The following is a 15753-nucleotide window of genomic DNA, read 5'->3' as shown; positions in this document are numbered from 1 at the left end:
GGGGTTATGAGGGAGTTGAAGGCAGCCCACAGCAGCCACTAAGTCCTAGATTAGTGATGGCAGGCGTCTACCCCGAGACACCCCCATCACTAATCTGTAAGTGGAAGTAAATAAGCATAAACACCCAAAAATCAATTTTGTTTTTAATATAATAGAGAAAAAGGATACCCTCTAGCACCAGTTTATTAACCCCCAAAACACCCTTGCAGGTCCGACCTAATCCACATGAGGTCCCACTATGCTTCCACCATTGCTACATCTGAAGCTCAAAGCGAGCGCTATAGAACATGACTGCCCACTGTAAGCTCCACGCAGGAACTGAAGTGAACCACGTGATCAGTGGTGACATCACTCAGGTTACCCGCAGTCACAGCTGGAGTCCTCCACCTGTGACCGTAAATCACCCAAGTGATGTCACCACTGATCACGCAGCTCACTTCAGTCGCTGCGTGGAGCTCACAGCGGGTGGTCATGTTCTATGGCGCTCGCTGTGAGCTTCAGATGTAGCGGTGCTGCCGCAGGTGCGTTTTTTGGGTCCTAATATGTGTATCTTTGTGATCACCACAAAGATGCAACCTGCACATCAGACATATTTTACTTTTTGCCCATTTCCCCCAAAATCGTAAAGTCGTTCCTTTATTGTTTACAGGAACCTTACGTTACCTAAATAACTCTCACTTATAGTAATCCATAGATTCTTTTACAATAAATTACTGTAAAAAACACATTTGAATAGTTTTTTTTTAATACCTGTAAAATGAGAAAATGTTTCCAGCCTTCCCGTTTATCCACTGGATTTACAGTTCTATTTAGACAATCGTAGAAACATCAGGGTAATCTCTCCAGAATCCAGATTATTTGACAAAATGTATCAGAGTATGTAAATGTGTTCTGTCTGGAATCCAAGATGTGTAATATCTCAGGTAGAATCGTAGCAAACATCCAGCAATGCAAGTGTTTAGCCCATGAATTGAAAAAGGGATCTTCAAAAGAATAAAATCCCGAGATATATTAAAGCACTGTATATATATTTATTTTTTCTATTATACAATGACAAAGATTCAGTTGTGTAATATCAGAACAACCCTTGAAATTTTAACCTCTTCATGGTTTGTTGATTTTCCATTTTTTGCATTATAGTTGTTTTCCTCCTGGTCTTTCAAGAGCCGTAACTTTATTTAGGCTGCTTTCACACTATGATTTTTAACATGCGTCATGAATGTTTTTTTGCTGTAAAAGTGGATCCTGTTTTTACAAAGAAAAACGCATGCAAATGCATGTGATATTTTGCAGGATCCTGCCACTTGAAGTTTATGGGCGGGCTTTGGAGTCATGTGATCGGGAGTGTGGGGAACTGAACATGATAGACTGGGTGCCGGCATCTGACAGCTGCAGACGCTGGTAACCAAGGTAAACATCAGGTAACTAAGCGAAGTGCTTTGCTTGGATACCCGATATTTACCTTGGTTACGAGCGTCCGTAGCTGCCAGGAGCCGGGCTGCATGCTCCCTGCACACGTAACCAAGGTAAACATCAGGTAACTAAGCGAAGCGCTTTGCTTGGTTACCCGATATTTACCTTGGTTACGAGCGTCCTCCGCTCTCAGTCTGGGGAGAGAGATAGGAGAGAGAGGGAGGGGAAGAGAGAGACTGATCACGCCAGGCTGGTTTCTGGGCATGCTCAGTAGAGTAAGCAGGATCCTGTCTATCAGCATTATCTCTCAATGTAGGATTTTGAAAGTTTATTGTTTTGGGAAATAAACAATAGTTTGGAATGAAACAATTCATTTTACCATATAACATACTGAAAAAGAAGAAACAATTTTAAGGCATATGATTTAGTTATGCAGATTCTTGTCATGTCAATGCATTGTTACTGTTTTGCTCCTAAAAATCTAAATTTTCATTTTTATTATTTTGTTAGTATTTTGTAAATCCACCTTTGACATTTAACACTGCTCAAATACTTCTGAGCATGCTATCAGATTCCAGCAAGTCTCGATTGAAATCTGATCCCTGGTTTCTTCTACACGATCCCAAAATTGGTGCATACTGGTCGCTTCATTTGGGTATGTAACAGCTTTAGGCTGCTTTCACACATCCGTTTTTTCCTGAGCGGCACAATATGGCGCTTTGCAGAAAAAACGCAACCGCTTTTTTTTGCCTCCGGTTGCGTTTTTTCCGCATAGATTTGCATTAGCGCCGTATTGTGCCGCATGGCCTTGCATTGCGTCCGGTTTTTGCCGGATGTGGCATATTTAGCCCATGCGGCGGCCGGATGGAACGTTGCCTGGCACGTTTTTTTGTGCGGCAAAAAAACCGCATTGTGCCGGATTCGGCGCGAAGTGGCGCAATTTACAATGCAAGCCCATGGACGCCGGATTCGGCATCCTGCGGCAAAAAAACGCATCCAGCCGCCGGATGCGTTTTTTTGCACTGCGCATGCTCAGCATCAAGCCGCATCCGTCAAAAACGGACGGGCCACATGTAAAAACTTATGCAACGGATCCGTTTTTTTCGCCGCATCAGTTGCATAGATTTTTGAGCCGCACTGCAAAAAACTGATGTGTGAAAGCAGCCTTAGCTTCATCTCTACCCACAAGTGTTCAATCTGGTTCTCCAATGTCGACATATGCTTCAGGTCGTTGTGTTGCAGGAACACATTGTTGTCCTTTTCATACCCATAATACTCGATTGTAAAAAGTAACTCGTCTTGTAGGATACTCCCATATAGCTCAGCATTGAGACCATCATCAATCCTGGTCAACCCTTAATATCATCAGGCTTCCTCCACTGAACTTGACAGTTCTTCCAATTTCTTGAACCTTGTGCCCCTTTTTCTCTATTTTTTTCCAGACTCATTTGCCCCCATCAGAGCCTAATCTATTGACGTTCGTCTCATCTTTCCAAATCACCTGTTTCCAAACTTCTACTGTCCATTTTTCATACATTTTAGCAAACTGATGATATTGAAGTGGAGGCTTCTTCAGCTTTTTTCAGTCCACCGGTACTTGCATGGACGTCTGTGGTCCTCGTGATGAGCCAACTTGTTGACTCCAATATTTTGCCTGTACACCCATCTCTTGGCCTCTGAATGATGGACAGACCTCATTTCGTGTATATACAGTATATATACTCAGGAGTGATAATTTCCATGCTGAACATTTTTTGTTATTGCAGGTAAAGGAAAAAGTTGTGATTCAGGAGAACAAGCCTGATGTTATCAAGGACACCCATGATGTGGCGTCTAAAGCCAAGAAGAAAATGAAAGTGAAAGACTCCAGGCTGCAGCCCCTGCAAGAGGTAAATCTCACAGTATGGATGTGTGGCTTTATAGTGGTTGGTGGTCTACTGTACAGTGCTGGCCAAAAGTATTGGCACCCCTGCAATTCTGTCAGATAATACTCAGTTTCTTCCTGAAAATGATTGCAATCACAAATTCTTTGGTATTATTATCTTCATTTATTTTGCTTGCAATGAAAAAACACAAAAGAGAATGAAAGAAAAATCAAATCATTGATCAGTTCACACAAAACTCCAAAAATGGGCCAGACAAAAGTATTGGCACCCTTAGCCTAATACTTGGTTGCACAACCTTTAGCCAAAATAACTGCGAACAACCGCTTCCGGTAACCATCAATGAGTTTCTTACAATGCTCTCCTGGAATTTTAGACCATTCTTTTTGGCAAACTGCTCCAGGTCCCTGAGATGTGAAGGGGCCTTCTCCAAACTGCCATTTTGAGGTCTCTCCACAGGTGTTCTATGGGGTTCAGGTCTGGACTCATTGCTGGTCACTTTAGTAGTCTCCAGTGCTTTCTCTCAAACCATTTTCTAGTGCTTTTTGAAGTGTGTTTTGGGTCATTGTCCTGCTGGAAGACCCATGACCTCTGAGGAAGACCCAGCTTTCTCACACTGGGCCCTACATTATGCTGCAAAATTTGTTGGTAGTCTTCAGACTTCGTAATGCCATACACACGGTCAAGCAGTCCAGTGCCAGAGGCAGCAAAGCAACCCCAAAACATCAGGGAACCTCCGCCATGTTTGATTGTAGGGACCGTGTTTTTTTCTTTGAATGCCTTTTTTTTTTTTTTCCTGTAAACTCTGTTGATGGCTTTTGCCAAAAAGCTCTACTTTTGTCTCATCTGACCAGAGAACATTCTTCCAAAACGTTTTAGGCTTTCTCAGGTAAGTTTTGGCAAACTCCAGCTTTTTTATTTCTCTGGGTAAGAAGTGGGGTCTTCCTGGGTATCCTACCATACAGTCCCTTTTCATTCAGACGCCGACGGATAGTACGGGTTGACACTGTTGCACCCTCGGACTGCAGGGCAGCTTGAACTTGTTTGGATGTTAGTCGAGGTTCTTTATCCACCATCCGCAGAATCTTGCGTTGAAATCTCTTGTCAATTTTTCTTTTCCTTCCACATCTAGGGAGGTTAGCCACAGTGCCATGGGCTTTACACTTCTTGATGACACTGCGCACCGTAGACACAGGAACTTTCAGGTCTTTGGAGATGGACTTGTAGCATTGAGATTGCTCATGCTTCCTCACAATTTGGATTCTCATGTCCTCAGACAGTTCTTTGGTCTTCTTTCTTTTCTCCATGCTCAATGTGGTACACACAAGGACACAGGACAGAGGTTGAGGCAACTTTAATCCATGTCAACTGCTGCAAGTGTGATTTAGTTATTGCCAACACCTGTTAGGTGCCACAGGTAAGTTACAGGGGCTGTTAATTACACAAATTAGAGAAGCATCACATGATTTTTCAAACAGTGCCAATACTTTTGTCCACCCCCTTTTTATGTTTGGTGTGGAATTATATCCAATTTGGCTTTATGACAATTTTTATTTTTTTTCATTGAAGACAAATTAAATGAAGATAATACCAAAGAATTTGTGATTGCAATCATTTTCAAGAAGAAACTGAGTATTATCTGACAGAATTGCAGGGGTGCCAATACTTTTGGCCAGCACTGTATGTTGTGTTTTTGTACTGTAATAACAGCTAGCCCCACTTTCTTTAGGGTGGAGGAGCTATAGGGGTACAGAGTATGTACCGTATTTTCCGTTTTATAAGATGCACCGTATTATGAGACGCACCCCAAATTTGAAGGAGGAAAATAGGAAAAAAATAATTTTTAATGTTAAAATGAGGGTCCCTTCTTATCGCCGACCCTGCGCCTCAACTGCTCCCTCGGTAAGCCATATACAGTTTGTAAGACGCACCCCCATTTTCCCCCCAGTTTTGGGGGTAAAAAGTGCGTCTTACAAACCGGAAAATACGCAACTGTTTCCTGGCACACTTTTTCGGTCTGACTTTGCAACATACAACAACTACAAACTCAAAATATAAAAAAGATGCAACGCCATATAACAAAATATGTAATATTTATTGAAGCTTGATTAAAAATACGTACAAGATTAAAAATTCACAAATTCAGACGAAGAGTCCCTGATATATAAATATTAATTATTGTTAATAAAGATGCCTAAAATAAGTTAATTATGGATAACAATGAAATGCAAACAAGAATAAATCCATTACGCAAAGAAATTAATTAACACACAAAAAGGTACTTCCCCTTTAAATAATTTGCACAAGGTAAAATAATTGTCCAATTCATTCCTCTATATATGGAAATTCCACGAATCCGCTCATCTCTATTCTAAAGAAATCCCTATTTTTAAGGTGAAGCAAAAGTAAACCCTATTTTTAAGGTGGTTCTTATACACTACAATGTATAAGAGCCAAATATATAACATAGAATGTTTTCTGTATAGAAAAAATTCATCACTAGGGAAAAAAATATTGTTCTAAGTAAAGAAGGTAAACTTACACAATAAAACAATTATCAAAAAGACCATGAAAAAAAGAAAAGGGGACAATAAAGAAAAATGTTACAAATAAACAGTGAAATGAGGCCAATATAGTATAAAGGAACAGGAGCCGCCAACACCCGACGTGTGTTTCGCTAAAAAGCTTCATCCCGGAGTGTTCACACGGGTGTTGCAGGTTCATGTTCCTTAGTACTATATGGGCCTTCTTTCACTTTTTATGCCTTTATATGCTTTGTTCCCTCTCCCTAGTCTACCTCTCCATGCTGCTATCTTTTACAGTTAGAGAATGGAAGTTGGAGCTCTAAAAAGGAGTCAAAACAAGGAACTGTTGTACAATTAAATTCAGGATGTGAACCCTTCTACTGATCATGAGTTGCTTTGACTGATAGCAAGATAGACAGAATATTCTGGGCATTGTCATTTATGGCAAATCCAAGTTGAAGTGAATGGAGAACCAGCCAATGGATGAGTTGTCGCTTTACGTACAGCAGCATCTTGTTTGCCATATGGCTAATCTCTGTCTGTCTTACAAGTTGCTTGGTATATCTTTGCCTTAAGGCCGCTTTACACGCTGCGATATCGGTACCGATATCGCTAGCGTGGGTACCCGCCCACATCTGTTGTGCAACACGGGCAAATCGCTGCCCGTGCCGCACAACATCGCCCAGACCCGTCACACTACTTATCTGTCCAGCGACGTCTGTGTGACCGGCGAACCGCCTGCTTTCTAAGGGGGCGGTTCGTTCAGTGTCACAGCAACGTCACAGCTGCGTCACTGAACCGCCGCCCAATAGAAGCGGAGGGGCGGAGCTGAGCGGGACGTAACATCCCGCCCACCTCCTTCCTTCCGCATAGCGGCCGGGAGGCAGGTAAGGAGAGCTTCCTCGTTCCTGCGGTGTCACACGGAGTGATGTGTGCTGCCGCAGGAACGAGGAACAATTTCGTTACTGCTGCAGTAACGATTTTTGAGAATGGACCCCCATGTCACCGATAAGCGATTTTGCACGTTTTTGCGACGATGCAAAATTGCTCATAGGTGTCACACGCAACGGCATCGCTAAAGCGACCAGATGTACGTCACCAATTCCGTGACCCCAACGAGTTTGCATTAGCGATGTCGTAGCGTGTAAAGCGGTCTTTAGATTAGCAAAAATAAAAATGTCAGGGTTGGTATCAACAATCTATCCTGTGGATGTTGGAGTTGAGGTCATGTCAGCTGAACGAGGTATGGAGGAGTAGTAGGAGAAGACCGACGCCTGGCAGGGTAAACAGATGTAGCACTCAGCCATGGAGGATTCACCATCCGCCCCAATTGCAGTAGTGCACCGCTTTCACTGAAAACATTCACCGAGAAATCCACGAAATTCATTTATTGTTCCAGCTTATCTTGTTGCTCAAAGTATCCGCAATAAAGTGCACTTCGGAGCTAAAATACAAGTTGAGAGAGTGGCCTACATCTCCAAGCAAGTGAGAACAGAGAGTAAGCACCCATTTCTGCAAAAAATAATTGTGGCTCGGTATCTTCCAGCGAGGCTGAGTGCACTCCATCATTCTACAAACCCCCTGGAAGAAGCTAACGCTTCAAAACATACCGTAATCAGTGATGAAGAAGGAGGAGGTGTACTCTGATTACGACAAGCAGTTGTGTTGGATGACAATGATGATGGTGGTGAGGATGACGCTGGCACAGCACAGAGCGGTTTGGCTAATAGAAAGATGAGTGTTGTTAGAAGGGGAGAAGGACAATTTAAGGCTTGATCTAATCTCTAACCTTCTTGATCATGTCAAATGAGCTGGTGATGTCACCTCATGTGCTGGTGGTGGAGAGTCGTAGTTCCTAGTCTATACAAGCCTGGATTGCAATAGCATATTTGTACCACCCCGCGCTCGGCTGCAGCCGAGCCGCTCGGATCCGGGCTCGTTGGTGGGAGGCTCGAGCGCCTTCGGACCCGGGGTCACTTCGCTCTGAAAGGATGCTGGCGCTATGTAGGGGGGTGGTAGGTAGTTGTACGGCCGGAGCCGTGTTTGAGTTCGTGACGCTACCCACGGGATGTGGTGAAGGTGTAGACACCACCGCTGCAGTTACGGGGCACCCGGGGGAGATGGTTATGCAGCAAGATGTTAACCCCTCCGTGGGCAGGGATGATGGCCCCGGGACCCGTTGGGGAAAGATGGGCGGTGCGCGGCCGGATGGCACTGTTGTACTCACTGTTATTGACACACACAAGTCTCTGGTAAACAAAGTTGATGGTGGTCGGTGCCCGCAGCTGGCTGCGTCTGGTCTCCCACCCGGTTCGGTGGTCTTTGCCTTTCTCCTGCACCGTGTAGTGTATGTGTAGACTACCTGCGCTTCAGCGACGGGAGTCCGCTTCCCGGCTGTATGTATGTCGGGAAAGCCCGTTTGCCCGCAGACGCTGGCCCGTGGGATCTCGCTGCCTGTGTGGTTGCTTTCTATTCCCCTCGGTGGGCTGTGTCTTCAGTCGGGACTTGGGTGGGAAAGGACCTATAGTCCAGACAGCAATCAGTAAATTAACTCAGTCCAGTGGATTCTGGACCTCGTTTCAGGTTCTGAGTACCCCCCGTGTGCTCTCGTTTCCAGTCGGTTCCCCGGGTCGGTACCGGCGGGCCACTACCCTATCCCGGTCCACCACGGTTCCACCGAGCCGTCTTCCCGGCTCCTGCAGGCTAGGCCACCGTCTGCCTCCTAGTCAAGGTGTGCGGGCTACGACCCTCACACCTGTCAGTCTACTCCACTCCTCACTCCACTGACTGAACTTGAACTTGAACCGACTGCACTTCCTGCCTCAGGCCCTCTGAACGCCTCGGTGGGCATGGCCAAATGCCTGGCTCCGCCCCCCTGGTGTGTCCATTAAGCTCTGAGGGAGGTGACTAGGGTTTATGTGGTTTGGCTGGTGTTACCTTGTGTGGGACTGGTGTTGTGCGGAGCGCTATCTGTGACTACCTGGCTAGTCCAGGGCGTCACATATTTACCTCGTCTGCATTTGGTGGCAATATACACAACTCCTTCAGGTGAGAAGCATGCCAATATGACTCATCAGCACTGCAACCAGAACTTTCAGCTGCTGTTTAGTCTCCTCCACCAACAGCACGTGTGGCATCACCTGCTACAGAACTGACCACACAAGAAGTTGTTTTTTTGTACCAGAGGATCATTTTAAGGTACATCTCCTGCGCTATGGACAGAGATTGCGAAAGTATTCGGCCTCCTTGAATTTTTCAACCTTTTCCCACATTTCAGGCTTCAAACATAAAGATAAAAATTAATGTTATGGTGAAGAATCAACAACAAGTGGGACACAATTGTGAAGTTGAGCGAAATTTATTGCTTATTTTAAACTTTTGTAAGAAGGAATAAACTGAAAATTGGGGCCTGTAATATTATTCATCCCCTTTTACTTTCAGTGCAGCAAACTCACTCCAGAAGTTCATTGAGGATCTCTGAATGATCCAATATTGTCCTAAATGACTGATAATGATAAATATAAGGCTAGGTTCACATTTCCGTTGTTTTGCATCAGTCACATGCGTTGCTTGACGCTTGTGACTGATGCGTTGTACAACAGATGACAAGAAAAGAATTCATTGTCGGATTCCGTTGTAAAACGTGAGAGAGAGAGTGATCAGCTGATCGCTCACATTAGCCGGCCGCCGGGTGATCAGCTGATCGCTCACATTAGCCGGCCGCCGGGTGATCAGCTCATCGCTCACATTAGCCGGCCGCCGGGTGATCAGCTCATCGCTCACATTAGCCGGCCACCGGGTGATCAGCTGATCGCTCACATTAGCCGGCCACCGGGTGATCAGCTGATCGCTCACATTAGCCGGCCGCCGGGTGATCAGCTCATCGCTCACATTAGCCGGCCACCGGGTGATCAGCTGATCGCTCACATTAGCCGGCCACCGGGTGATCAGCTGATCGCTCACATTAGCCGGCCGCCGGGTGATCAGCTCATCGCTCACATTAGCCGGCCGCCGGGTGATCAGCTGATCGCTCACATTAGCCGGCCACCGGGTGATCAGCTGATCGCTCACATTAGCCACCGGGTGATCAACTGATCACTTACATTAGCCGGCCGCTGGGTGATCACCTGATCGCTCACAGAAGGCGACTGCCGGGCGATCAGCTGATTGTTCGGCCACCGAGAGAAAGCATACGCAGCAGAATCAAAAGGATTCCGCTGCTCAAAAAACGCTACATGCTGCATTCCTGCCGCCCGACGGTCAGTCGTTCCACGACTGATCAGTCGGGCGGAGGATGCAACGCAGTGTCATCAGTCACAATCCACCGCTCATACAAGTATATGGGAACAACGGAATCCGCCAAACGGATTCCGTTGTTTACCAGAGCCACGGATTGTGACTGATACAAATTGACGGAAATGTGAACCTAGCCTAAACCATCTGTGTGTAATCAAGTCTCCGTATAAATGCTTCTGCTCTGTGATCTGTTTAAAGCGCAGATAGCATCATGAAGACCAAGGAACACAACAGGCATGTCTGTGATACTGTTGTGGAAAAGTTTAAAGCTACATTTGGTTACAAAAAGATTTTCCACAACTTTAAACATCCCAAGGAGCACTGTGGCAAGAAGAAAGCTATTTCTGAAAGTTATCCATAAAAAGTGTTGTTTAAAGTTTGCCAAAAGCCACCTGGGAGACACCAAACATGTGGAAGAAGGTGCTCTGGTCAGACGAAACCAAAATCAAACTTTTTGGGCACAATGCCAAACGATATGTTAAGCGTAAAAGCAACACAGCTGATCATCCTGAACATACCATCCCCACGGTCAAACAAGGTGGTGGCAGCATCATGGTTTAGGCCTGCTTTTCTTCAGCAGGGACAGGGAAGATGGTTAAAATTGATGAGAAGATGGATGGAGCCAAATACAGGACCATTCTTGAAGAAAACCTGTTAGTCTGCAAAAGACCTGAGACTGGGACGGAGATTTGTCTTCCAACAAGACAATGATCCCAGCAAAATCTATAATGGAATGGTTCACAAATAAACGTATCCAGGTGTCAGAATGGCCAAGTCACAGTCCAGACCTGAATCCAATCGAGAATCTGTGGAAAGAGCTGAAAACTGCTGTTCACAATCACTCTCCATCCAATCTCACTCAGCTCCAGCTGTTTACAAAGGAAGAATGGGCAAGAATTTCAGTCTCTCGATGTGTAAAAATAGACACATACCCCAAGCGACTGCAGCAGTAATCGCAGCAAAAGGTGGCGCTACAAAGTATTAACTTAAAGTGGCCGAATAATATTGCACGCCCCAATTTTCAGTTTATTATTTTTTATAAAAGTTTAAAATAAGCAAAAAATTTCGTTCTACTTCACAATTGTGTCCCACTTGTTGTTGATTCTTCACCATAAAATTTTAATTTTTTATCTTTGTTTGAAGCCTGAAATGTGGGGAAAGGTTGAAAAATTCAAAGGGGCCGAATACTTTCGCAAGGCACTGTAACTCCAATGCCAAAAACCTTTTCCCCTGAGACCTTAACTCCTCATCACTCCTCTGATTCCAAGGTTTTGTCCATCACAGAATCATCATAATCATAATAATCCTTGATTTAGCTGACAGTTGCCTCTGTGTGGGGAAATGGTCACCGCTCCTTGCACCTCTACTGATTTTCCCTGGCTCAAAGTGCCACGGCCAATGCCCTTACCAACACAGCTCGCAGAACAAGCTACACAGCTTCTTGGTGTTAGGCCTCTTTCACGTTGTGTTCTGACCTCCGTTCAGTGGTCCCATTGGGGCTTCCGTCCAAATCCCCCGCAAAACGGATTTCGGACACATGCACAGATGGGGCCATTGACTATAATAGTGAAGACGGAGTCTCCTTGCGCTCCACCATTTTCGAGAGTAAACACCTACTAGAGGCGGACACCCAGACACAGTCTACTACGCCTCCAGAAAGCGTATACTCGCGAAAATGGTGCATTACAGAGCACACGGTGACTCTGTCTGTGCCATGGTAGTCAGTGGCCCCATCGGCGCATATGTCCGAATCCCGTTTCGCGGGAGGTTCGGACGGAAGCCCTGACGGGAACACGGAGATCAAAACGCAGTGTGAAAGCAACCGTAGAATTGTGTTTTTAATCTCTTCCAGCTCCTTGTCTTCTATCCCTACACTATCCAAGGATAAAATGGTGCTCCTTGGTTGATGACTATCTTTTATACTGGCTGTCATGGGCCCCCTGAGTGTTTCACCTAGCCAATGTGATGTAAAATCTTCACAGCATTTTATTTTATTTTTATCCTTTTGCCCATCCTCGCAAATTGAATCACAGAGGGTTCGAATTAGCGTGGATGTGCAAATTTCAGGAAAGTCCCCTGCAGAAAGGTCCAGCTCGTCTCTGTTTTGCACATATTCTGCTTTGTTTCAAATGTGCTTTTTTACTCCTTCTGTCCAAACTGTATTTAATACCGTGTTTCTCCGAATATAAGACACTGTCTTATATTATTTTTTGCCCCGAAAAATGCACTAGGGCTTGTTTTCGGGATATATTCGTGGGGAAATTTTACCTCCCAAAAAAGACAGAAGCACCACCCAGGAGAATCATACTTCCCAGACCCTGGATGTCTGCATCGCTCCCAGGTCCTCCTGCGATCCTTGGCGCTCCCGGCGGGTATGCTCCACAGCGGCACTCCCAACTTTCGGGCAGCACTCAGACACACATCAGATCGCAAGCACACGTGCATCAGATCACACACCCACACACATTAGGTAGCATACACACATCAGATAGCTTACACAATCACGCATCAGATCACACGCACATCAGAGCGCACACACAATCACACACCGGATCTCAAAGATCACACACAATAGATCACCCACACACATCAGATCGCACACATACACACATCAGATCGCACATACACACATCAGATCGCACATACACACATCAGATCGCACACAGATCAGATCACACACACTCAACATCCGGTAATACCGTATTGCATCCAAACGACAGTAACACCGTGCAGTGGAGCGTGAGGACCTGCGGTGGAACGCGTGGGGGGCCCGCTGTGGAACGCATTCCACTGCAGATCCTTGTGTTCAACTACATTGTAGGTCCCTGGAGCAGTACGGTATCATCGGATGTATGTGTGTGTGCGTTTCACTGCAGGTCCCCCCACTCGGCGTCTGGTGAGTATGATTGCAGGGTCTTCTGTTGTCTTTCATCCCTCTTTTGGGGGTGTCTGCTTTCTATAATGAAGTGTCTTGCAATATTCTTTAACTTTTTTAGCTGCATGGCCACTTCAATTTTAAGCTGAAACTAGGAATTATTTTTGGGGTAGAACTTATATGTATGCCTAAAGGCCGCTTTACACACTGTTATATCGTTACCGATATAACTAGCGCGCGTACCCGCCCCGATCGGTTGTGCGACATGGGCAAATCGCTGCCCGTGGCGCACAACATCGCTCAGACCCGTCACACATACTTACCTGCCTAGCGACGTCGCTGTGACCGGCGATCCGCCTCCTTTCTAAAGGGGCGGTTCATTTGGCGTCACAGCGATGTCACTAAGCGGGTGCCTAATAGAAGCGGAGGGGTGGAGATGAGCGGGACATTAGATCCCGCCCACCTCCTTCCTTCCTCATTGCCAGCGGCCGCAGGTAAGGTGAGGTTCCTCGTTCCTGCGGTGTCACACATAGCGATGTGTGCTGCCACAGGAACGACGATCGTACACGCAGCAGCAACGATAATTGGGAATAGTGGGGCATGTCACCGATTTAGTGATTTTGTACGTTTTTGCGACGATGCAAAATCGCTCATGGGTGTCACACACAACGACATTGCTAAAGCGGTCGGATGTGCGTCACAAATTCCGTGACCCCAACGAGATCACTTGAGCGATGTCGTAGCGGTTAAAGCGGCCTTTACTCTGAAAAGGACGAAAATTCCTACTATGGCCTCTTTTTGGGGAAACGCAGTAAGTACATACGTTTTTTCTTTCGCCAATTGGCAGTAAGCGCTTTCTAGTACGTGCTGTCACTGAACTATATCCATCGTGCATCATCCGTGGGCAACAATATTAATTTTAGGCCACCTATGATGCCGGTTATCAAACTCTAATCCACTCTAACATAACCTAAAAAACTTTCAAGAAAATGGAAAGGTCCACAAGCAATAACACCTAAAAAATGTAACCCCAGTACAGAAAGATTTGTGAGGTGTGAAAAATGAGGGGGTACAGAGAAAAGGACCACAAATAATCAATGTTAAATACAAAAGTATATTTTATTAAATACAAAGTGAACAAGGTGCACAGTGGTAGCAGGCAGAGATGGAGAAACCTGCACAGAAAACAACCCACAACAATGCCTGGACTGGCCACAAGATGGCAATAACACCTGCTAATAGGCTCATGAATGATCCCTCAATGAAGGCAGCATATATAACCTAAGGTATATTACCTTGCGTCATATAGGAGCAGGGAAAAGCTGGCAGTCCAGGCGTGGGGGCGGGGCCTCGACGCGCGTTTCACCAGAAGGCTTTGTCAGGAGGCGTGGCCTTGTTCACTTTGTATTTAATAAAATATACTTTTGTATTTAACATTGATTATCTGTGGTCCTTTTCTAATTCACTCTAAGCCCCCAAAATATTTAACTGCTATACCTCTCGATGTAAAATTGTGGGGATGGATTTATCCATCTCTGATGTGGGCACCGACAAATATGAAAATCTGAGTTTCCAGTTCTGTTCTCTGGGAATCCGTATATAAGATACCTGCGATATCGTCCGATTTGAATAATGCAAATGATCTTCTAATTATATCTCCCGTAAAAACTGCACCCGACCCACGTCTAGAAGGTTACAATAGCGTACAGCTTGCCATGTGCATACATTAGTGGTATTTAGAGCACCTTGTTGAGATACGGCCACATAAATCTTGCGCTAATGGTTAGCGAGGGGGATAATCAGACGCATAATAATTAATTGAGGAACAGCTTTCGTCAACTTAATGCCGTTCTGCTCTGTTAGGCTTTATTTGTGTGAATAATTGGATAATGCTTCATGGTTTATTTATCTTCCATTCCCACCGGTGCATTCACATATTTTATGCAATCTCTATAAATAACGGCTATTTATATTCTTTTATACTCTCAGATTGATTCGCTGTGTTGGGAAATAAATTGATGTGGTTGATGGTCTGAATATTGTTACCCAAATTCTCCTCCCATCCCCCTCGCCCCCTCTCCTTGTGGATTTTTGAGGACTTGAAGTAATAGACGCTCTGTTCTTCTTTTTTGCAGGAAGGTGACCGGCTGTCAAATAACGGAGTCGCCGCTTTTGCATTAAAGGCTAAAGTTGTTTATCCAATAAATCAAAAATTTAGGGTAAGAATTCGGAGGCACAGACGACCTCTGTCTACGGGAGACATTTTTTTTTTATTGTTTTTTTTTACAATCCCCAACTAGTAGAGATACATATAAAGTGCGCATTATTGCAGGGAACAATGTACGGTGGCGCTGGGTAGATTTGCAGTGTGCTTTAATATTCACAGCTATTCATATCTAACCTAATCAGAGTCGCAGGAAAAGATGGCAGGGATATTATATATTGCATTTAAATTGACAATGGGGTATTATGTGGAAAAAAAAAGTCATTCTGATAACTGTAATAGACCATGTTCTCTAGACAGATCTTAATCAGCTCTACATCCTTAAAGGGGCACTCCATGCAAAATCTGTATACTTTGACTGTACACTGAAGATCAAATTTAGAGAACACCACACAATTTCCTGAATGTTAAAGAACCTGTCAGGTCCAGTATGCACACAGAGCCGCGAGCAGTTCTGGGTACATATTGCTAATCCCTGCCTAACTGTCCCTGTATACACTAGCATAGATAAAGAGATTTTTAGAAAAATTATTTCTA

General features: G+C 44.9%; 1 protein-coding gene across 1 annotated transcript in view; it reads left to right on the top strand.

Annotated features, from left to right (window-relative positions):
- EVC (EvC ciliary complex subunit 1) overlaps window positions 1-15753 on the top strand; it is a 147192-nt gene that overhangs the window by 12673 nt on the left and 118766 nt on the right. Inside the window, exons 2-3 of the mRNA XM_075346881.1 lie at window positions 3180-3302; window positions 15128-15211. Of these exons, the coding sequence (XP_075202996.1) occupies window positions 3180-3302; window positions 15128-15211 (207 nt within the window). The remainder of the gene's footprint in view (window positions 1-3179; window positions 3303-15127; window positions 15212-15753) is intronic.

Source organism: Anomaloglossus baeobatrachus, chromosome 1 (assembly GCF_048569485.1).
Source record: "Anomaloglossus baeobatrachus isolate aAnoBae1 chromosome 1, aAnoBae1.hap1, whole genome shotgun sequence".
In the NCBI taxonomy this organism is placed as follows: Eukaryota; Metazoa; Chordata; class Amphibia; order Anura; family Aromobatidae; genus Anomaloglossus; species Anomaloglossus baeobatrachus.
This window is presented reverse-complemented; position numbering and strand designations above follow the sequence as displayed.